General features: G+C 36.7%; 2 protein-coding genes and 1 long non-coding RNA gene across 3 annotated transcripts; all 3 read left to right on the forward strand.

Annotated features, from left to right (window-relative positions):
- Positions 1 to 956: 956 nt before the first annotated feature.
- Positions 957 to 1,695, forward strand: LOC124309011 (uncharacterized). Its single transcript, XR_006909161.1, has 3 exons — positions 957 to 1,025; positions 1,290 to 1,377; positions 1,557 to 1,695. It is a non-coding gene; the product is annotated as an uncharacterized LOC124309011 (long non-coding RNA).
- A 4,703-nt stretch (positions 1,696 to 6,398) lies between these two features.
- On the forward strand, positions 6,399 to 9,417 carry LOC124308883 (lipase 3-like). The gene is made up of 6 exons (XM_046772040.1): positions 6,399 to 6,791; positions 6,896 to 7,094; positions 7,533 to 7,897; positions 7,987 to 8,145; positions 8,227 to 8,454; positions 8,606 to 9,417. Exons 1-6 carry the CDS (start codon positions 6,663 to 6,665, stop codon positions 8,762 to 8,764), a joined length of 1,239 nt encoding a protein of 412 aa, XP_046627996.1. The 5' UTR covers positions 6,399 to 6,662; the 3' UTR covers positions 8,765 to 9,417.
- A 3,426-nt stretch (positions 9,418 to 12,843) lies between these two features.
- Positions 12,844 to 22,419, forward strand: LOC124308882 (cohesin subunit SA-1-like). The gene is made up of 13 exons (XM_046772039.1): positions 12,844 to 13,146; positions 14,076 to 14,196; positions 14,277 to 14,450; positions 14,573 to 14,777; positions 14,944 to 15,279; positions 16,041 to 16,625; positions 16,731 to 17,067; positions 17,674 to 17,919; positions 18,013 to 18,211; positions 19,173 to 19,362; positions 19,513 to 19,820; positions 20,022 to 20,233; positions 21,495 to 22,419. Exons 2-13 carry the CDS (start codon positions 14,092 to 14,094, stop codon positions 21,664 to 21,666), a joined length of 3,069 nt encoding a protein of 1,022 aa, XP_046627995.1. The 5' UTR covers positions 12,844 to 13,146; positions 14,076 to 14,091; the 3' UTR covers positions 21,667 to 22,419.
- Positions 22,420 to 23,070: the final 651 nt, after the last annotated feature.

A 23,070-nucleotide genomic window follows, 5' to 3' on the forward strand; every position in this document is an offset into this window, starting at 1 on the left:
GATATTAAGTTTGGCGTTGTTTCTTACGTAACAAGAAACTGTAAGCGGTTGCATTTGTTACCGATTCTGTTTTTGGAGATCGATCGGTAGAGAAATCCTCGATTTCATAATCCTTTATTCCCGTGTAACAAAAGTTAACGCACCACGGCCTTAGTAATCGTTCCGAAATTTCGAGTGAATCTACATCGTCAACTGTTATTGATTCCTCGTATGTATTATGTTTTAGACAATTAGTCGTTATCTAAGTTACATTGAGTACTAACAAAATATTGTGTTATCTCCCCTGATTGCAGAAATAAACTGCAGCAACGTTGATTGGCGTTAATGGTTACCTAGATTGAAAGGTCCTGTCAATAAATCTTGGAAGACGTCACTCGGTAGCGGAACTGATGAATTTAGTGCATATAAACAACAGGTATGAAACATTTCCAATCTTTTCTTACTTGTTTATGTGATTGATCAGATTTTTCAAAGCTTAACATAAAACTAAAATTGCATATGTTTAAACATTGAGTATATGGTTGTTGAATTACATTAGATATTAACAAAATGTTGTTGTTTTACATGATTACAGAATTGAAGTATTGCAAAAATGATCAAGGTTAGCGAGTATCCGCATCAAGTGACCCCGGCAATACAATGTTGAAAAACAAAATGTAGAAACTGCACAAGTCGCAACTTTGTGAAAGAGTAGAAAACAGGTAGACATTTGAAATCATTCTTGATTATACTTTTGGGCTATTTTCAGTTTGAGAAATTTTTGCAATTCGTTGAAATGGATTCGTATTCAGTTCTTCATTGTATTAAAAAAAAAGAATAGTAATTTTTCCAACGTCTTATATATTAATTTTGCAAAATAAATCCTAATAAAATGTTGTTATTTCTTACTTGTTTACAGGGGTACACTACATTGCAGCACTATAGACTGCATTTAGCGATGATCCGAATGACATAACCCAATCAATCGATCTCTGCCAAGAAACTAAAAATCAAACCACCCGCTATGCAGTGAATAAAACCAAAAGGTACATATTCGATATGATTTTTAATCACCATGCCTCTTTTGTTCGTAAATGATTTCAGCTATTCACTAAGTTTAGGTATTTATTCATTATCTGTGCTTGTTTTATTAGCCCTTTAGTATTAATTTCTGCGGTTCATTTACAAATAAATCAGAAATCACTCAAATATCATGCAAATAACTTATTTTGACACAGACAATCTGTAGTGACATGAAATCTGATCCAAGTACGTTGTGCGAGTAATATTTTATTATGTTCTTATTGCAGTGTGAAAAGTGTGTCCAACCACCGTGCAACCTGAGATGCTACGAGAACTACTACAACTACATGTAAAGTGTGGAGCAACCCGGAGGAGGTAAGAAAACTTATTTTAATTATTGTTTGGTAATTCAGTATGGTACGTTTGAAATCTAATTTTTGTCATTGCATAACACGTGGCGAATAAATATGGAAATAGACAACAACAATAATTTATTCGAGAACTGAAAATTCAGTTTGCCAATTTAATTCGAGCTTCCTCTTTCTCTTTTTCAGAGTTAAGCAGAGACATCCGAGTAACTTCTCCATTACTCAGCAACGTTGGTGAGTTTGCATGTGTTAGGTTACGGGTATTTCCCTGGGACTCCTTCATCACGTGGCGTGGCGGTAACAATTGTTACACAAATCTTCGATTTTTTAGCTGCATGGATAGGCTCATTCGCGATCTCAACGGTGCTTGACTTGAAGTTGGATCATTTGTTTTCTCTTTCCTTCTTGGTTGCAGTTGACCTATTTTACCATGGTCGCTCAGAGTTAGAAATTATGCACGTTGCTGAGAGTGGAATGAGCATCGCGACAGGTTGCCATCACCTATTCGATAATCGCGAAAACAAATTGTGCTTAACTACAGACATAATTACCTACCTACTTATGTTTAAATTTTCCAATGACGTCGTTTAGGTGGTTGATAAACCTGAGGTTCAAACATATTTCAAGTATTGTTTAATCGATAACATTCAAAGTCTGGCAGAACGTAACGTAATCAACTTGCATGATACATCTTGAATCATTTTCAATGTTTTAATACTCGGCAACTATCGAACAACTACAGGCTTAGCTCGCTTAGAAAAATGCTAATCAGCATACAGGATGTTTTTAATCCATCTTACAAAAGGTTTATGTACCGATGGTCAGTCAGGAATCACTAAAATAGTACTTTCGCTGACTACGGTACAAAAACATTTTGCTCCCTACAGGTGAATAATGAAAAAGTAAGTCATGGTGCACCACGGCGCAAATGGTGAAGAATGATGTGTGTTGGAAAGAATGGAAAATCGTTTAGAGCGAATATAGGTAATCGGATAGGTAGGTGGTCGTTTTGGGATCCGTCGCGAGGTTTAGTGTGGATGTGCGTGTGAATCTCCTTTCAACATTTCCGTTGGGTGGTTCCGTCGGGTATCAGGCAGGGGTAGGAAGGTCGCGATGTACCGCGATGTCATCAAATTTTGTAATTCACAGCGTCAAACGATCACATTGATTTACCTAAAGAGACACGTGAAAGACTCGATATCAGAGTCTCCAAACTATTAGTGAGCTTTTAAATTTTATCGAAATTCAATGACCTATTTCTTTTCACTTTACAATCATTTCTCAGTCGTTGTTCAATTCAATTATTTGGTCATCATCGCCAATTATTTCATTCAATTGATCTCTGTGATCGTCTGAATGGGCAAAACGCATCTCTGGACCATCTATCGCGTTCCGTGGTACGCTAGATGGGGAGAGATGTTGAGCTCGAAGACTTCGCGTCGAAGAGGACCGCCGACCGTCACGCCACACAATAATGCATGCCTTCCAACCTCCCTCCCGGATTTGACTCGCATCTCGGAAGAACAATTCGCATCGCAATGTGTCGGATTCAAAGAGACGCAGATGCGGATTGTATTTCCAGAGAATTTTGCGACAAGTCCTAGATATTTAAGGTTTTTTGACAGGTTAATCGGCTGCGCCTCTTTGCGCGTTGATTAATCACGGGAATTGACCGCGCTTATTGCGCGTTGACTTGATACTTTTTGGTTCTGAGAGAAAGCGCGCGATTTTCAAGTCGACGCGACGGCCAAGTTCAAAGGAATAAAAATCGCGGAGTGTATAGTGATAGTGATGAATCCTGTTGTAAGTATTTACAAAATATATCTAAGGTGCACAAAAGTATTTTTTTTTTATTGATTGTCTTGTTTTTTGTTTCAGGGAATGCTCTTTTATACAAGCTTACCAACAAATATTGATTCTTCACTCGAGCAAAATATTTATTCAGATAATTTCAGGTAAAAAGTTTATTTTTGATTCAATAAGTTCACAACTTTTCGTTCAATCGTAGAAATAATAGAGTCGAAGGTTATAGAATGCTAATCAATGGCAAATTAATAGTTGCTAGGCATGTAGAATTTATCGAAAAGGGAGTTAAATATACCTATAAGTCTTGATGATACGGTAGACACTGAAAACTCGAATAAAAATAACGAGGTAAAAGAAAATGATTTGGAAATCGATGAGTCCGAAACAGGTGTAGAAATTACTGATAAAATTGATAATTGTGAAAATAATATGTCAGATGACAGTTTCAAAAGTTTGGATGAAAATGAGCAGAATGAGTTGATCAAAAAGGGGGAAGGTTCGATTGGAAAAGAGGAAAGTAAAATTGACCAAAATAACACAAATGAAAATAAGAATAAAAATCTAGAGGTACCTATTAGAAAACCCTCACGTCATAAAAGGAGTCCTGTAAGATATCCTGAAACTGATGGTAATAACATTTACGCTAACTTCTGTAAAATAGACACCCCTAGTTCGTATGAAGAAGCGATCGATAGTAAAAATTGTGAAAATTGGATAAAGGCTATGGACAAGGAAATTGATTGCCTAGATAAAACGATACTTTGATTCCAACCAATCGAGGTAAAGATAAACACGTATTAGATGTCAAATGGGTGTACACATTAAAGTCAAATGACAAACATAAAGCTAGATTGGTAATTAGAGGTTTCCGGCAGAAAAATGTGATTGACGACATATACTCACCCGTGGCAAGTAGTGGAACTTTAAAATTTTTCTTATCCTTTTGTTGTCAAAACGGGTTAATAATTGAACAGATGGACGTAGAGACAGCGTTCTTGAACCGCAAAGTGAACGCGGAAGTATACGTTCGTTAACCACAAGGTCATGAGGATGGAACAGATCGAGTATGCAAATTAGTAAAGTCGATGTAAGCGCGGTTTCAGCGAAAGTCCGAGAGACTGGTTTAATTGGTTTGATGAATTTGTAACTAGACTCGGATTTGAGAAAAATAATATCTACCCTTGCCTGTATGTACACGGAAAAGGAGAGAGTGCCCTGTATCTAGTAAACTGCGTAGATGACGTTTTATTGTGTTGTAAAAACAAAAGAAACAAAAAATTGATACGTACACGCTTACACTTCGCGAAGCCGGACAGTACTGTACAAGTGAAGTAGCTGTCGTCACTTATATGTCGTAACCGCCAAGTGCGAGGTGTATGTATTCTCCTGTTTACTATATTAAATATTCTTTCTAGCAAACAAATATAACTGAGTACATTTACTTCTATCATATGAAAATTCAACAAGTTAATTATAACTTTTCCCTGTTTCAGCTAACCAAACCTTTTGTGTGTTTCAGTTAATCATCCCTTTTGTCTGTTTCAGCTATCAAAATCTTTTACCTGTTTCAGGTAACCAAACTTTTTAGCAATTTATTGATAACTATTGGGCGTTATTATGAATGAAATTTAATGCTCTTTAAACCGTCTTTATTCTAGCTGAATATTTTCCGATTTTTATCTCATCATAAAGTATTCGATGTAGTCGACGAGACTCACTTTTGATTGAGAATGTATAGCCAAAATATCCTCAATTAGTTTATACACAGTATCATTGGTATGGTTGGAATTATCATAAGTTTTTATATGAGCAATGAAACTTGCTAAATCATACAGCCATATTATTATTACATCTCGAATCGAGTGTGAATACGAAATGTTCAAAGGTTCATAATCAGCCCAAACCTGCTCGTTTCGACTTGTTTTATTCAACTTGAACTTTTTTTTATATGAAAAAGAAAATATATGATCAAATAATTTTTCCCTCAACTTTTCTGACGATATGATGATCCATGTAGATGAAATGCACAAAAAATTCATTGAAATCATTAACAACTATAGGTATGATTAATTTTGATGCCATTGCAAAAAAATATGGTCACCGTATAAGATATAAGGCACTAGTATCAGGATTTGATTCAATAAACACGTGGATTTTAACCTTTTTTTTACGCAAGTTTTCAAAGGACAAGGTCAGATTTTCACCCACGGTTATTGAATGGTGTCATGACGTTTTAGTCTCATTTTTTACCAAAAAATGTCTGTTGGAAATGGTCTTGTTGTTCGTGCAAAAAAGATATTCGTTATAGTCGTTACGGTTATGTGACAATGAAATGGAAACCAAATACGTACTTTTAGAAAAGCAATAAGACTATTCAATGAACGATTACTATAAAAAATTTCAACATTGGAAAAATTCTGACCCAGTAAAAATAAGTTCGATTTCCGACGAAAAGAGACGACCTCGGTCATCTGTTGGTAATGATTTTATGAATTTTTTTTTAAATTATCCGGTCATGTTATGGAAAACATGAAATCTGAGAATTTTTCCCAATTTCAAATCGACCGGAAGAACAGATTTTAAAATTCGAAACACACCGTTTTGAAAAATACAGTATCGAGAAAAATGCGAAAGAAGAAAAAGTAACGAAATTTACACTTTTCGTATTCATATTTAGTATAAATTTTAGAGTACGCTTAGTATCGCTTGTGATTTATACAGTTTTTGCTCATGGAGAATACAAATATGCAAGTTATTTGATAGAGATTTTTTTCCTTCATAACTTTATACGAGCGCACAGCGAAACATTCAAAACCATCTCCTCGAAAATCATTGTAAGTGGGTTAATTTTTCAAAATTTAATAAAAACTTGATACCGAATGATATTTAAGGCTTATGGAGAATTAAATTTTTGACGATCGTCATCTAATATTTCAATCAATTTATCCAAATCACGAAGAAATTTACGTTACTTATAAATTTTCCGTTTTCCATATGCTTCTTCGATCGAGTTTTTCGTGCATCACAGAACCCCCTGCTTACATTCTTGACCGATCTCAGCCCTACCTGAATTTTTATAATCGAATTGATGAGCCCCGAATTCTTAGCTCTCGTTTTACGTTTATAATTTCGTTTCGTGCATTTTTTCCCCAAACACTTCGATTTTAACACATCATTCGCACCGTCGCAAGAATTATGATATCCTGGTTTCACAGAAATCTTTTACCTGTTTATTTTTATGATATTTATCCTGTTATTGCCTCAGGCTGCCCCGTACATTTAGACAGAGGAGAACGTGTAGAATCATATGTGGAAAAATCCTCCTTATTTTTATAATTTTTATAATGTAATCACCTTGAGCTGCCGAATACAATTAGACAGAAAAAAAATATGCCGAATCCAATGCGGAGATGAATCATCTTCGATCGGTATATAAGCAGGCCGCCTACATCGGAGGCTCCAGTACTGCAGTAATCCTCAGCAGCGATGATATTTCTGCTTTTGCTTGTCGAGGTGTTGATTGGATCTGCCGTTGCAGAAATCCATGCAACAGTATGGACCCAAGAAATGGTCCAGAACCTTTTCACTGCTGCCGGCGAAGTTGGCGCAACAGTTGTAAGTATACGTTTCTTAGCGCTTTGTTTTTCAAAGATCTTTGACAAACTTGCAAATTTTTAGTTGCGGCCTAATACAGACATCGAATGTTTTCAACATTTAAGCCCGCGATGATTGCTCATCACGGATACATGGTCGAGACTCATCACGTGACGACGTACGATGGTTACATCCTCCAAATGCACCGAATCCCCGCAACTCCCACAAGCCCTGCAGCTACCAACAAGAGCGCTGTTTTCCTGATGCATGGCCTCCTGAGTAGTTCTGCCGACTGGGTTGTCATGGGCCCTGGAAAGGGTTTAGGTTAGTGCTTACATGCCAATCCGAACTATTCGGGTATTCGAATATTCGAATTACTCGGATCCGTCCGCAGTTGTGAAATTTGAAATGAAGATACTTCGAGTACCCGGGTAATTCGGATATCCGAATAGAGTAGGTATCCGTATGGTTCTAGCATCCGGATAGTTGGTGGATCCGGAAGAATTTGTGCAAAGTTTGCAAATAAATTACCCCCACACCATAGGTTTAGAAAAGTTGAAAAACAGTTGTGTATTTTTGAAACAAAGTTTTATAAGATTGCGGAGTCGGCAAGTAAATCAAATCCTCTACCTGTTTGAATAGTTGGAATACCTGAGAAACTGGTATCATCTAGTTTAGATGATACACGAGTTTATTGCGTATTTTTCAATACACTTTCCAATTCAAATGTTAGATGAAAAATGTGTAGTTTGTTTTCTTCAGCTTACATCCTAGCAGATGCTGGATACGACGTGTGGATGGGCAACGCGAGGGGAAATACATACTCGAAAAATCACACAACCATCACCGATTTCGCCGGTAAAGAGTTCTGGGACTTTGAATGGCACCAAATCGGCTACTACGATCTCCCCGCCATGATCGACTACACCCTGACCAACACAGGGCAGAGGAAACTGATATACGTAGGCCATAGTCAAGGCACGACTTCGTTCTACGTTATGGCATCCGCGAAACCCGAGTACAATGACAAAATTAACGTCATGTTCTCTTTGGCGCCAGTTGCTTACATGGGCAATCTGAAGAGTCCTTTGTTGAGACTGACATCCACTCTTGTGAATACTTTGGAGGTGAGTAGAGATCTTCCTCGCTACTAATTCCACGTTTCATTATTACAATTACACACAGGATTCAATTATGTCGGCGTATATTTCCTCAGGCAATTTTCGATCTTTTCGGTGAGTATGAGTTCCTGCCTAAGGGCGATTTAATCGGCTTGCTTGGTTCGAAATTTTGCCACGACGACGCTCTCACTCAGTTTCTGTGCAGTAATGTACTCTTCCTCATGTGCGGATTCAACAAAGCTCAACTGAACACCGTGAGTTGATTCAAACACGTGTGACTCAGAGCTAGTCCAAATAGCGACTCGTTTCACTGATTTGAGACACTTATTCTGCAGACAATGCTACCAGTCATATTCAAACATACTCCAGCTGGTGCGTCAACTCGTCAACTGGTTCACTACGGTCAAGAAATTATGTTTAGAAAGTTCAGACAGTACGATTATGGCCCAGTGCTCAACTTGCATCACTATCATAAGATCACACCACCGAATTATAATCTTGGCAGGATTAGCGCACCGGTTCACTTGCTCTACAGTGATAACGACTGGATGGCTGCTGTATCAGTGAGACAACTTGATGTTCTTCTCTCTTTCTCGCAAATGACCATAATTTTTCTAAAAAATAAAATTCAATAATCCAATTATCTTTCTAAAACTCCGCTCACCAACATCAGAAGTTCCTAACAGGTCTAGAATGGTATTTTTGTTTTTTTAGGATGTTGAAAAATTGTACTCTGAACTTGGTAACCCGGTTGGGAAGTACCGGATCTTGGACGGCAAGTGGAACCATCTTGATTTTCTGTGGGGAATCAATGCTAAAGAACTTGTCTATAACCACATCCTGACTACTTTGGAAAATCAATATAGTAATTAGGTGACAATGAAATCACCGTTTACGGTTACCGATTGTGAAAAAATGAAATAAAGTTCTTCTCGTATGAACGGGGTTGTTTTAATTGATTCTAATCAGTATCGAATGATTGGATTTTATGTAACCTGATTGAGTGTAAGATATCAATTTCTGAAAATATGTAACGTATGATTTTGATATTGTCGGACTATCTGAGACGAGGTTAGACGTGAAATATTACTACCATAAGCCGAGAATCCAGGCGTGTAAAAAATTTATATGTAGAACTGAAACGAATATAGCGCCGGACGTGGAGTTGCTATACTTATTCGTCGAAGAGTCTATTGGACAATATCTAATTCATTTCTCTGATTATGCGCCTACCGAAGTTCTTGCGGTACAAATACAATTTGACAGCTTAAAAATTACTGTTCTACTAATTCACGTTCAACCTTTAAACAAGTTTTCAGACATTGACTCTCCTAAAATATTTCGGTCATTTTCTCGTGTATTAGTTACGGGTGAATCCAATGCCAGGCACACTTTTTGGAATCGCATTTTCAATAATGTGAAAAACTCAATGTAGAAACCAGCAAAAGAGAAATATAACGGACCAATTGAAAGCATTCCCCCACCAATTATTGGGAATAATATTTTGTATACTCTAAGACTAAGGATCACTTTGTCTCCGTACGTCGTGCAAATACGAACTTAGGTCCTGAGTCTCGCAATAAGATAGTTACTAGACCAGTAAATAGTAACAGGTTTCGTAAAAATTGTGAAATTGACGATGATCAAGTAAATGGATTTGCTACTGCAAAAGAAATCTCTTGAGAAAATTGGGAAATAATGCTACTGCCGGAAGAGATGAGATCACTGACAAAAAAATTTACGAAATTCGCCATAATTCAGTAGAAAAATCTTTTGATACTTTGTGGATTGACGAACTGACGTCTATAAAAATGATCCAAGAGAAGTTTCCAAGCTAACTGATTTTTACCATTTCGTCCCATCTCTTGAATCGCCGTGAAACTCGGACTGAACAAGCTAAAATTGAAAATAATACTATTATATGTTTCCTGGCAAAAGGATTCCAAATATCTTGAACTACATTTAAATATGATACTTACTTTTGCAGCGCACGTTAACAAAATACGCATACGAAGCTGTTAGTCTTATCATTAAATATCACCTACTACTTAATAAGAAACGTACCCTCAATAAAACTAACAAACTTATAATTCTTACCACTTTATGGCGAATATCGCCGTTACTTTTCATAATCGGTAATATGAGAGCCAACCAATCTCTTACCTCGATTTATTCCACACGATCGCCGTTACTGACTCAAATCTTCCTATTATATTTTAGATATTTGATTACGGTGCACACGAAGCGGCGTGTGTCGCTTTTAACGAGACTGGTTTGACTTTTTTTTTTTTTTTTTCGTTCATACATAATTTCAACACACCTTTATTGAACGTACATCCAACCTGCAAGCTCTGGACTGAAACGTGTCTTGATATTTGAGTTATTTTCATCAATTGAATTGCGAACTTCCAGTACATTCATATACATATACCTTATTTCTTCTAAAAAAGTTACTACTACATAATTCAAGAAGGCATAAGTCGAATATATCGAAGTCATTCGCTACCGATAAGCGAAGGATCCTGACCTGCAGACTGGTTAACTAGGCAATCGAATTTTCTTGTTTTGTTGTTGAAACTAAATGTAACGGTCTTCGGTTTCCCTGACAGCGGCAATGACTTGTCGCGATAAACGAGGAGGGTAGTATTCGTGTGCTTAATCACAACGTCGCTGAAAATTTTCTTGTCACGTTTTTTTCTTCCTAAATCACAGATTCACGAGTGCCTGTGTTTACTTTATTGGCAAGTGTCTTTTTTTTCCTTAAGAATGTACTGGCTATACATTATTAACCAAAAGTGAGTCTCGAATTATAGTAATGGCCAGAAGTTATCAATAAATTGTTTAAGCAAAATATTGTTCAACAAATTTTTAAGGAATGTATTTTTTTGTCATGTGAAATGAATTCGTTGATTTTTCTGAATGTACGTGAATTTTTAAAGCTTTCTCTTATTATTTCGATATTTCCGTGTTCGAAAATTTGTGTAGGCTGTAGTTGCGAAACTGTTCGTTCAATACCCCGGAAACATTTTACTTGTAATAAACAACAATTTTACGAAAATGTATCCAAAATTCACGATTTCTCCTTGATATTTCAAAATTTTTAACTTTCGCTAACGTCAATTTCAGAATAATGAGAACATTACCCTGAAAATTTGTTGAACAATGTTTCGTGTAAACAATTTATCGACAGCTTTCAGGCATTATTGTTATTCAAATTTAATGTTCTTATCTTCTTTATTGTGGTTGAATATTTTCCGATGTTCGTCTTGTCACAAAGTATTCAATATCGTCGACGAGACTGACTTTTGGTTGAGAATGTAACGTATAGCCAATACATCCTTATCCACATTCGTAAGCGTAGGGTCGGCTTTTTTCAAAAGAGACTTTACATTCGGCAATTTCTCTGTCTCTTTGCATTCACGCTAAGGATTAATTTTGTAAACGTTGTTATAATCATTTACTTTCGTACGCTTCACTGCTTGTAGTCCGCTCGTGATCTCGTCGATGCTTCGACCTGACCTTTTCGATCTCAATATTGACACGTCTTGAAACGATCGTATAATAACTGCTTGGCATAGTTATAACTCTGTTTTCCACAACAATAATACACACTTTACCCGCTTCGATTATCACCCGTCGTTGACGAGTCATTTTTTTCCATCTTCGTTACCGTGTTGATCCGCATTCGGAGATATTTGAAAATGTGAGCGATTTGGCTTCTTCGAATTTTGATTCTGGCTCAATTTTTGCAGTATTGACGGGGCAAACTTTTAAGGTATTATCGGATGTATATTCCCAACGAAAAGTGAGTCTCCGTGAGGATATTGATCACTTCGCGATGAAATAAATGTCTGAAAAAAATCAATCATAGCCAAGTTGATAAGATGATTCGTTTGGAATAATAATGATGATGCCAAAAGTCGTTGATAAATTCTTTGAAACAAAAATTTGTTCAACAAACAAATCCCAAGCGAAATTTGTTTCATTTTATATAAAATTAGTTCATTGATTCTTCTGAATACCTATGAATTTTTTATACCAATTTTCGATGATTTTGAATAAATCAGTCACGAAATTTTTTTAATTTTGAAAAATGGATCAAAAGTTCTGAATTTTCGGATAGGCTTGCGTGAATGGTTATACATTGCACTGAAGAAGTTTTAAAAAGAGGCATGAAACGAACGGTTTCATAAATAGAACGTTAGAAAATTTTGGAAAACGGAATTATTCAACATCGCCGAAAATTCTAACAAAATTCACAGGGATTCAGAAAAGGCAATGAATTCACATTATATGAAACAAAACAAAATTTCACTAGAGATTCGTTAAACAAATTTTTGCGTAAACAAATTACCTTATCAACTTGGTTATGTTTGATTTTTTTCAGATTTCTATCTCATCGCAAAGTGTTCAATATTATCACCGAAACTCACTTCTGGTTGGGAAAATCCGTCCAATAAGATCTTAGTTTATTGTTAATGGGATTTATATTATTTAGCTAATGGAATTCTGCTAATTCTGTCAACTTCGCAATCAACTGAAGAATCTACTTCGAGTATTTACCAATAAAACTTTCGACCACACAATCTTTTAATTAGCTACGTAAGAAAATGATGAGAATCTTCAGAGCAGACTAGCTTATCAGCCTTAGGAACATAGGATGAGATAAATAAATCGAGGGGACGGCGGAAGCACAATCAAGATGCGATTTCGCGATTTCTTCGTACTTTTTTCTCGTCTCGAGCAAAGCCATTTTTTCCGGGAATTCTCGCTTTGTGAAGTCTCGACCAGAAACCCTATCTGGTGTCTGTTGTTCATTCTCGCGCCTCGTGTTTTTATTTATTTATTTATTTTTTTTTCAAGATTCAAAATCGGTCTTATCCCTCGCGCTGCGTCGTAGTCGATTTTGTTTCCCTTTTAAGAATCAGCGTGTATTCGCAAACGGCTTTCTTCCCCTTCTTAGCCGGGCGTCTTGTATCCCTAATTCGTTCGAGATCGAGATGTTCTCGATCACTAGCATCGCGGCTACGAACTGAGTCGGGTATATTTTAATTAATTTACTTCTCTCGTCATGTGTCGCCATCGTTATTGATTTTCGCGTCTGGTGATTTTATTCTTTTGCAAAATTCAAAATCAGTTATACCGTGTCCGGTGTCTTTGGTGATTTTATTATTTTGCAAAATTCAATATCGTTTCTACCGTGTGCGGTGTCGTTGGTGATTTATTTTTCCCTTTCACGATCAACGTATTCGCAAGTATGTAAGCGGCGTGTCTTTCGGCGCGCGGGTTTTCTACCTTCTGCAAATGGCCGATAAACCCTTTACCCTTACCAATCTACCTATTTACAAACCGCGTTATGGCTCATAGAGGTTTTCTAAGCTTCTAAAAGCGGTTTAATTACTTTCTTTTTAAATGTTGCATTCATTGCTTCGCCCCTACGCAATAAGCCGCTGTTGACGAATAGTCGTGTATTTTTTATTCTTTATACGCACTTTCCCCATAAGCATATTCATAAAAATCCTTTCTACCAATTCACTCCAAGAATTCTCATGATGGAATCTAATCGTATTAATTGCTCTAACAAACTCTCTGTGCTTTTCGCAACCCTATCGTTCACAAATTACTGTGCTGAGTCAAATTTTATAACGAGACAGTATTCTCTGGTTTTTGTGTTCACTGGAACGAAAGAGAAATTAGATAAAAAAAATTCATATTGAAATTTTCGTCCGCCATATTGTATTGGCCATCTTGAGTTTTCGAAATCTGATTTCAGATTCGTAATCGGCGACCCAAAGAACTTGTAATTTATGTGAAACAATATGTATGTGCGTACAGGGGTAACTTTATCGGAAATGAATTGTCCCTTCAATCTTTGCGAGATTTTAAAAACAATTTGTTACTAGCAATAATAATTTACATTACATGGCAATAATTACTGCCAAGTATTGAAAACCTATTATAGTATACTATCAGAAATAGCGAAAAACCGTTACGAAACATGTTTTCAAATTTGTTTAAATATCCAAAAAATGAATATTAAATATAGATGATGAGAATACTTAACACTATTGGTCAAAGGGCTAAACGGCGGTATTCATCTGCTCGACAAATTTTCAATTTACCGTAGCCCATGGATCTCTACTAGAGAACCTCTGGCTGAAAATTCGATTTTGAAAAATTTTAGTAACAATCGGTGGAGAATGGAAGAAAAAACTCAATGCGCGATAGTGCAACCGGGCGCGAAGTTTAGAATAAAGGAAGTCGGTCTCTATCAGATATTCAAATCCGACGATTTGAACTTTGAAGTGAGTGAAATACACCGATAGCTTAATTTTATCAAACTTCCGAAACAAGTTTAACCATTAATGAATATTAATATCGGCAGGCGGTAGCCGCGGAGTGGCTTAATATATACAAAGCTGAACCAGAAAATGCCTTCCTCGTCCTTAAGCAATTTTTTTTCGAGGCGAGTGGGTGCTACGTACGCTTTACAACGGAGATGAAGACTTCCGCGGATTATATGAATCTGATTCGTGAAGCGGCCAAGCTCTATGACGAGGTGCCTCGTTGTTCAATGTCTATAATACGAATTCAATTGAAACTTATCATCGAGCATGAATCGTGACCGAATGTTATAATATTTATATCTTTTTTTTTCTTCTCCTTTTTGCAATACCGAAGGGCAGTCACCAATATCCATTCACCTTGCCTGGACAGCAATGGCTTACGTTCCGAACAAATATTAATCATTTTATCGAGAGTCTGGTTGGCCAGAGCCAATATTCTGTATTATATGATCGATTTCTCATTACCAACATTATTTCTTTGCTTAATCTGTTGGTAGCGTCCAAAATTAGAGCTTTCAGACACACTGCAAGCTTTATTGGTAAGTGAATAATGCAAACTGAGAATTTCTTACGGCAAAATAATTAACATAGCAATTGACTTCGTTTAAATGAAAATAATATTCACAACTTATTGGATATTAAAGGCCAACATGTTTTACTCGTCTACCCGGGAAATCACGTTTTACGTATCAAATTTCTTTCCAGGAATGAAGATCGTATCTGCCATTGCACACGTCAGTGTAGCTGTATCAAAAAATCTCGAGGCAACGGTCATACGTCAGCGTCGAGTCATCAAATTACAGAACACTGGAACAAGTCGAGCGATTAGCAAAATCGAAGCAGTAACAGCGCAAAGAAAGGAACTTGAAGATAATATGGCTGAGATTAAGAAATTGGTGTCATACGCATTTGGTGCGGTGCTTGCTCATTGTTACGAAGATAAATCCGTCGAGATTCGATTACTTTGTGTTACGGAAGTTTCCGAGGTGTTAACCATTTATCCCGACCTATTTACGGAGGACAAGTTTTTGATATACCTAGGTATGAATAAAAACAATTAATATCGCGTGTCTAATGATATGAGGACGCATAAGCCAAGAAGCCGAATTTTGTAGTGAGAGGGTGTATAATTTTTTCCTTTTTCTTTTTCTTTCTTTTCGTGCCATTCGCTACAAAAGCTCTCGAAACGCATATCTATACTAAAATTAGCCGAAAGAATAAATAAAAGTAAAAGGTCTTATCTTTGGGTGGATACGCTCTTTCAGCACCAAAATATATTTTTATTTATCACATTTGTAAATGGTTTAAGGTCAAATCCGCCATTTTTATGTTTATCTCGTAAACTGTGCAAAAACTTTCGGAATGTGAGATTCCATCGATTTCGGAGAGCATTTCTATAATTTCGTATCTTGTAAAAAAAAAAAAATTAATAATAATAATAATATCGGGTGTAGCGGTATAAGGTCGAGTGCGGGCACATGCGACCTTACGACATTAGTGAACGTGATTATTTTTCATAAAGTTCGCGATGACATTAAAGGCATAACCGGTATCTATTCGCGACCATTTACCGTTAATTGATCAATTTTTGAATATCAACGTTTTCTAATATTGTATCCTCATGTTTTTCGCGCAAATCTATATAGAACGGGGAAAAAACAGTTCTACTTTTTACCTTTACGCGTGGTAAAAGGTCGTATAGTGACGCATGCATCGTTGTACCATTAGACACGCGATATGAAGAATAATCTTGAGTGTACCTAATTCAAACTTCCAACCGCATGTTCTCTCCGTTGAACTAGGAGTCTCGCTTGCGGATCCAATCCTGAATATTCAAAAACCAGCTTTCCGAACCCTGACCTATTTGTATTCCATGGATAAATATGCTGAAAAACTGTGGAACTTTACAAAATCGTTTAGCCATCTAATTATCTCATTGACGAGGAACGAAAATATCGACGTGGTGACCGACGCGCTAATTCTTCTTAGATATATGTTGGAACGTCACAGAGATCTTTTTGAAGATACTTGTCTCCATCGCATTTTTTCATTCGTTTACTCATTGAATAGAGAAGTGGCCCAAATTGCCGGAGCATGCATCACCGAACGAGTAGCATTGTTGGACGAAGACGCGGACGGAGGTGTCAGCAGAAACACACCCCGGCTCCGGGAGGTCGCCAAGTTTTACCTCGAGTATTCCAAGAACCCCGACCATTGCCCGTATATGGTCGACGCCTTAATCGAGAGTGGCGAAATGATTAAAGACTGGGACGGCATGACCGATTTGTTGCTCGATAAACCAAGATTCGACGCAGACACGCTCAACGATACACTAAAGGGGGCACTGATCGAGTTGATGGTTTATTCCGTAATACAAACTGCCACAGGTGGGATTTTTTTCCCCTCCATTATGCCTGGTGTAACGATTGTTTTTAAAATGGAATTGAATTACAAGGGAGTTTAACCAATTCTATTATAATTTTGTTTTACAGGTCAAGGACCAATCGGCAGGGGTCCAATCCCTACGGAAATGCACACACCAGAAGAGCTTCAAGCAAACAGGGCAGAAATTACGGAACACTTTATTCGGACTTTACCTGAGCTCTTGGAGTTGTACAAGGATAACTCGCTTGTATTGACATATTTGCTCGTAATTCCCCAGTACTTTGATCTCGACGTATGCGCTAAACAGAGACATCTGTATCACGTTGATTCGCTTTTGCGAAAGCTTCACTACATCGTTGAGAGAATAAATACCTGGAGAGTTTTGGACGCAGCGGCCAAAGCTCTGAAACATTTGTGCAGTGATCCTCACGCAATATATGCTCGGTAGAAATAACAACTGACTTAACATACCTACCTACAAATGCCGGCGAACTTCTTTTAAAGCTCTCGTATTTCAAAAAATAAACGTGATATTTTAATATCGAAACCCCGAACGAAAGCTATAGATTCTTTGTCGAACTTTCACCAAATTTTTTTATTATTATTATTATTATCATTATTATTATCGTTTTCTAATTTTTTTCACCCGATGATAAAATTAATTTTTGAAACACTTTTACACCTTCGGAACCAAGATTGATATTTTAAATTTCAACATGTCAAATGAAACCTACATTCACTTCGAATCGCGCGTTGAATCTTCAGGAATTTTTTAGTGTCTTCGCTAATAAATTTTTTTAGTTTCTTCAGAAATATTGAGTGTAAAAAAAAAAATTAAAAATTAAAAACTTGGGGGCGGTTGCCGGAATAGTTATCGGTTATCATTTTTTTTCTTCAGGCAGACTTTCTAGCGATGCCGGGACGCAACTTTACCGCGCTATTACGATACACTCCGCGAAAATTAACCTTCTTCAATTCGACCGATAAATGCGTAAAATCCGCCTCTTTGTAGCGCCGATCGAATAATTCATTAATTCTCATATTTTCAAGCGCCGACCTAACCCGCACAGTAATGATTGACGAGATAGTGGCAACGTTTAACAATTGTATGAGAAAATACAGATTAGCGGTACAGGAAATGAAGGATGATGAAACTAGCACCTACGCTGATGATGTGGACATTAGAAATGTCACGAGAAAAACTTCGATATTCTACCACAGTCATAATATGACCCCATGGCGACTTTGGGAGTTGTCGTTCAAAATTATCCCAGAAACAATGAGGAATCCAAAAAGGTACCGTTTATCATTCAAGGTCTCACTACAACATTTTTTATCGGCAAGTATAGAAGTGTTACTCCGGCATCGATCGTATGAATTTTGTTACAGGCCTTTTCCGCACGAAGCACTTAAATATTGTATGAGTATTTGCTCCAGCGCACTATTGTGGGGATTATTAGACTTCGCGCGTGAGCAGGACTTGGAAAAAGAAGGTGTGAAAGAAAAGTTCCACCTTTTCAGGAAGCGCTTACACCAATTCGTGGATCATATGTGTCGTTTGATCAAGGGCGCCCGTGAAAACGCAGTGGTAATGCCGCTTTCGATGAAATATTAGGGAATACCATGTTGATCGTGGTATATCACTGTTGGGAAAATTTAACTAAACATAACGTTCGAGAAGGTTCACTTTACGTTTGGGTTATTTGTTGTATTTCTCTTACTAAATATGACACAAATTATCATAATTTTAACATTTAAATTCTCATATCAACATCTAATTTTTACTTTGTACTTTATTTTTCGCATTAGTTTTTTCTTTTTTTTTCTTCCAACCGTGCAATGTCATATAGTATTTCTGACAAAGTGACAAGGGACGAAAGTTGGCGATTTCGAATCACACATCGCCAACTTTTGGCCGGTGTCTCAGGAGACAGTTGTTGTAACAACGAGCGGGTGAACAGCGGTGGGACTTTGCGTAGCAGTTTTGCTGGACGGGAGTGGCCAATTTCTTCTCCCTAGGGACGAAAGTCAAGCAATTGTGAAACGCGCATGCGCGAACCTATCTTTACGACACTTGGATATAATCTGGGTATACTTTCGTCCCGCTAAGCTACTACGGAAAAGCACCACTTTTCATTCGGGTGTGATAAAACTTTTCTTCTTCAACACGCGCATGACATATGGGCACTTTTTCGTACATGTGGGTCGAAACGAAATACACTACGTTTCAAATTCGATTTCACTTATATTATAATTAATCATAAGAACAACGATTGATGATCAAAATCATTCTGTTTTTTTTTTTTTTTTTTTTTTTTTTTCATGTTATTTCTATTACGGCTCGTTATCTCCCTACGTAGGTAATATCCATTGCCGCACTTACGGGAAGTAATGGAAATAACGACCCTGAGAAAGGTAACGAAGCCCACGCTCGAAATGAGCAACTATCCATCCGTTTTATATACGTACGAAAAAAAAGAGCCTATTTCGTGCAGGTGTTGAAAAATATACTATTGTTTGTTCCTTCACGTCAGTCATCAATTTTACAGCTCGCATCACCGATTCTGAGAGAAGAAGCTCATAATTCGCTTTGCAAGGTGTTATACATGTTTTCCTCCAAATTAAGGTCGTACGGTAACCCTTTCCTGAATAATATGATTTATGTAGCCTACCGGGACTACATGATGAACTTGTTGAGTAAATATGTACACGAGTATATTCTCGGCGATCTGTTACATGGCAAGTATTCGAATCACTAAATGGTACATACGTTACACATACGTAAACTCGATCAGCAATACTACGTAAATTACACACTCATTTCGAATATTTATAGCTGGCGTAATTTTTAAATAATGCGTTTCCGATTAATTCAACACAACTATTTAGATCAGAATGACCCACGCTACAAGTTCGACAGATTACGTGATAAAAGAAGGGTCCTGGAATTTTACTGCAAACTGATGTATCGTCACACGACGTCCTTGAGAGCACCTCATAACGATTTTCAACGTTGCCTAGATTTCTACGAAGATTATTGTAACGACATAAAACCTGCCCTCACCCCGCAAGGGAGTCGAGTGAATGCAGTAGACTGCACTCTACTGGTGCAGTACTCTTTATACCGTCTGTACAATGAATTAATTGCAGAACGAGGATATATATGCACAGGGAGCAAAGAATTCATCGCTATAAAGGTAATTCGATAAGAACATCTACCTTCTTATTCGGAAAAATAAGATTAACGTTAAGTTTCAGCTATCCAAAGATTCTATCGAGTAACATGGAAATGTTCGATTATCGTTTAGGTGACAATCGTCACTCTGTAACGTATTATTTATTTTTTTATTCATGTTTTTTTCCTTCTTTTCGTACTGATTCTAACCTACGAATTTCAGGGATTAGCCAAACGGATCACGTCGCCTTTTAGCTTAAATTTATTGATGCAACGCAATGCAATCTTAACTTTTCACAAAGCTGGAGTTTTATTCGCCTTAACGACTCCGGACGAATGGCATTTGGAATCGTTTGGACGTCCTCGCAGTCTGCCTTTATTAGAAATATTATGTGGGTTTACAGATGCCCTTGTGGATGCAGACAAAATGTATATGTAAGTATTACGCGTGGAATGATGGATTATTTATTATTGATTTCGATTAGAATTTTCACTCCCACCTTGAATGCATCTGCAACCTGCAATCGTTAGACACTGCATACTTAGCAAACAAGAATAGCTCCAACATCGTGAAAAACGTTAACGCAACCCCCCTAATATTTTGCGGAAAAAAGGTCCCACCTTTACAGCGTAAATTGCATGTAAAAGCTTGGATAAAAAACGATTTTGAAGTTGAAAATCTTGGCTTCGAGCACCATTTTTTGAATCAAGCCTACACGCACTTTTACTCGAAAGTAATCCTATCTTTAAGTCACTTGTGGTAAATTTTTAATGCGAACCTTTGACCACCCGCAAGCACACGCGTTTAACAGATTTTTTTTTTTCAAGTTATGTCTCCGATTTTCTCTCGCCAAGATATCCAACATCAGAATAAATAGTGTCCGAAAAACTTAAAACTTCTGTACAAGTTTTAAAGAAAGGAAAATCAACTTCTTAATACAGCCTTTGTGAATCGTTGTTAAAAAATGACCCTCAACTGTATTGGCAAATTTGAGAAATTTCCAAATATTGGATCTTGAAAATCGGTGATCAAAATTTAAACTCTACAGTGGCACAGCTTCCGTAAAAATGGCGATCACGTTTCTTTCGTCTCACCATATTGAAGCATAGAAATTTTTCTCCAAAAGCCTGTTTGTAAATTTTCCCCATCGTCCTTTCACACCAAGGGCATTAAAAAACGAAAAACAGCGACTGTACGCCTACCTCCGGGATTAGCATTATCCAACGTTTTTTTTTTATTTTGACATATTGCTGGATAAAAGTTGACAAAAAAAAATCTAAGACAAAAATTCAAAAAACGCCATTTTCAAAAAAAAAAAGATCCTGTTTATTGCGTATGATCGTGCGAAGCCGCCGACTAAATCTGACAATATGAAGCTTGACGGCAAGATTTTCAGCTTCAAAATCGTTTGTGATTTATTCTTCCACTTGCAATTCAGGCAAAGTTGAAGCGTTTTAAAGTTGGACCTCTTTTCGGCCAAAAACAAAGGGCGGGCCATTAACTTTTTGCCTCTAGTTTATACATTTGTTATTGCTTATTGCATATTCTTTGTGCGCTTTTGCCATCAGTTTCTTCACGTGATTAATTCCAATTTTACTTTCGTTTCTCTTGTTTTCTCACTGTAAAAAGATTTTCTATTCCGTGTAATAAATAAATGAATAAACGGGTAATTATAAGCTGCGTATGAATCTTCAGGATCAAGTATGTTGAGAAGCGGTTTAGCGATGCGTTGTTGATACCAACGATTGATACGGATTTGGAAGAGTATTGCGAACCGTATATATTGTACAAAAACAGTTTGAAGCGTAGAATTCCTCACGATGAACCAGTCGCAAGTGGATCGGGTGTAAAGGAATCACCATTATAAGTTATGTTACTGGCAAGTGTTGAGAAATTTCTCGGTATATTTGTTTAATTTTACATAATTATGATTCATATCTATACTAACGATAAGTAACAAGTCTATTGTGACTTTGGAATTTTTTCACATCCCGATAATTTAGTGTGTTAATTAACGTTACTATCGTGTTTTCACAAGAAGAGTCAACGCCACGAGGCTTTCAGACGAGCGTTATTTTTTAATCGTATACTAATTATGTGTTGTTTTAGAAAATATTTACCGATTTTCTCGTTTTATTCTTCATACGAATGTTATTTTTTATACGAATAAGTAACAGAAGTATACAACTTATTATCTATACACTTTGTGCAGTTTCACATTATCAAAGGAACTGTAAAACTATTGGTAACATGATTATCTTTGAAAGCATTGACAGCCGATGAATCGGATTTTATCAAAAGAAGAACTGCTCAACGTCATAACAAGCCAGTGGAATTAGTTGGTATATGAAATCTGATAATGGAGTTATTTTTTATTCGCCCTTGTTTTCATGTCAACGAATGTAATCTTAATTGTAATTAAATTGTACGCGTAAGATATATATATATGTATAAGTCAAGTAAGACGAAGAGGAAAATTTCACGAGACGCACGTCTCATTATTTGAACAAATTTCCAATTCTTGTCTTGAAGTATACGATATTTTGTACCACAATTATTTTAATGTTGCACTTGTCTGTATTTCGAATCGACGTCGGCCTTTGTATTCTTATTAAACTGTTTTTTCAATTACTTTCTAAAGAAACATTGACGTCTCAATCAAGGTTTGAAATGGAAAAAATTCGCTCGCGTTCGACTGTTCATGATAGGATCGGTAGTGAATATGAAACTTTTTTCTTTTCAGAGGTGTTTCCTGCGATATGATAAAGAGTGAAAATTCATTGAAATTCATTTCAAGATCAATAATATCGGTGCTCCAACGTAGTCAGGCGAATTATGTAAGATCTCGTTCTACCAAGATTACGGTCGAACGGATCGAATTTTTTGGAAATTTCAAAAATGTTCCTTTTTTTACAAAGACCCCTCTTTAAATTATACCTGAAATTGATGATAAATAATTGTAACCCACGCAGGTCAGGTACAAAAAAAAATCACCCGTCATTAACAACTATACGCATGATTAATGTTAATGCCATTACAAAAGAAGTACGGCTACCTTAAGGCACTGGTATAAGGATATGATAGAAAAAAAAAAAAAACCACGTCGATTTAAACTTTTTTTTTTACGCGGATTTTAAAAGGACAAGATCCGATTAAAACTTTTTATCTATTTATCCGTCCATCCACTCTTCCATATTATGTCAGCTACATGCATGATCATAGCTGTGGAGGGCAGAGGTAAGGAGGACTATGTCCCTGTATAAAAAGTGGA

This window comes from Neodiprion virginianus, chromosome 7, assembly GCF_021901495.1.
Source record: "Neodiprion virginianus isolate iyNeoVirg1 chromosome 7, iyNeoVirg1.1, whole genome shotgun sequence".
NCBI lineage: Eukaryota > Metazoa > Arthropoda > Insecta > Hymenoptera > Diprionidae > Neodiprion > Neodiprion virginianus.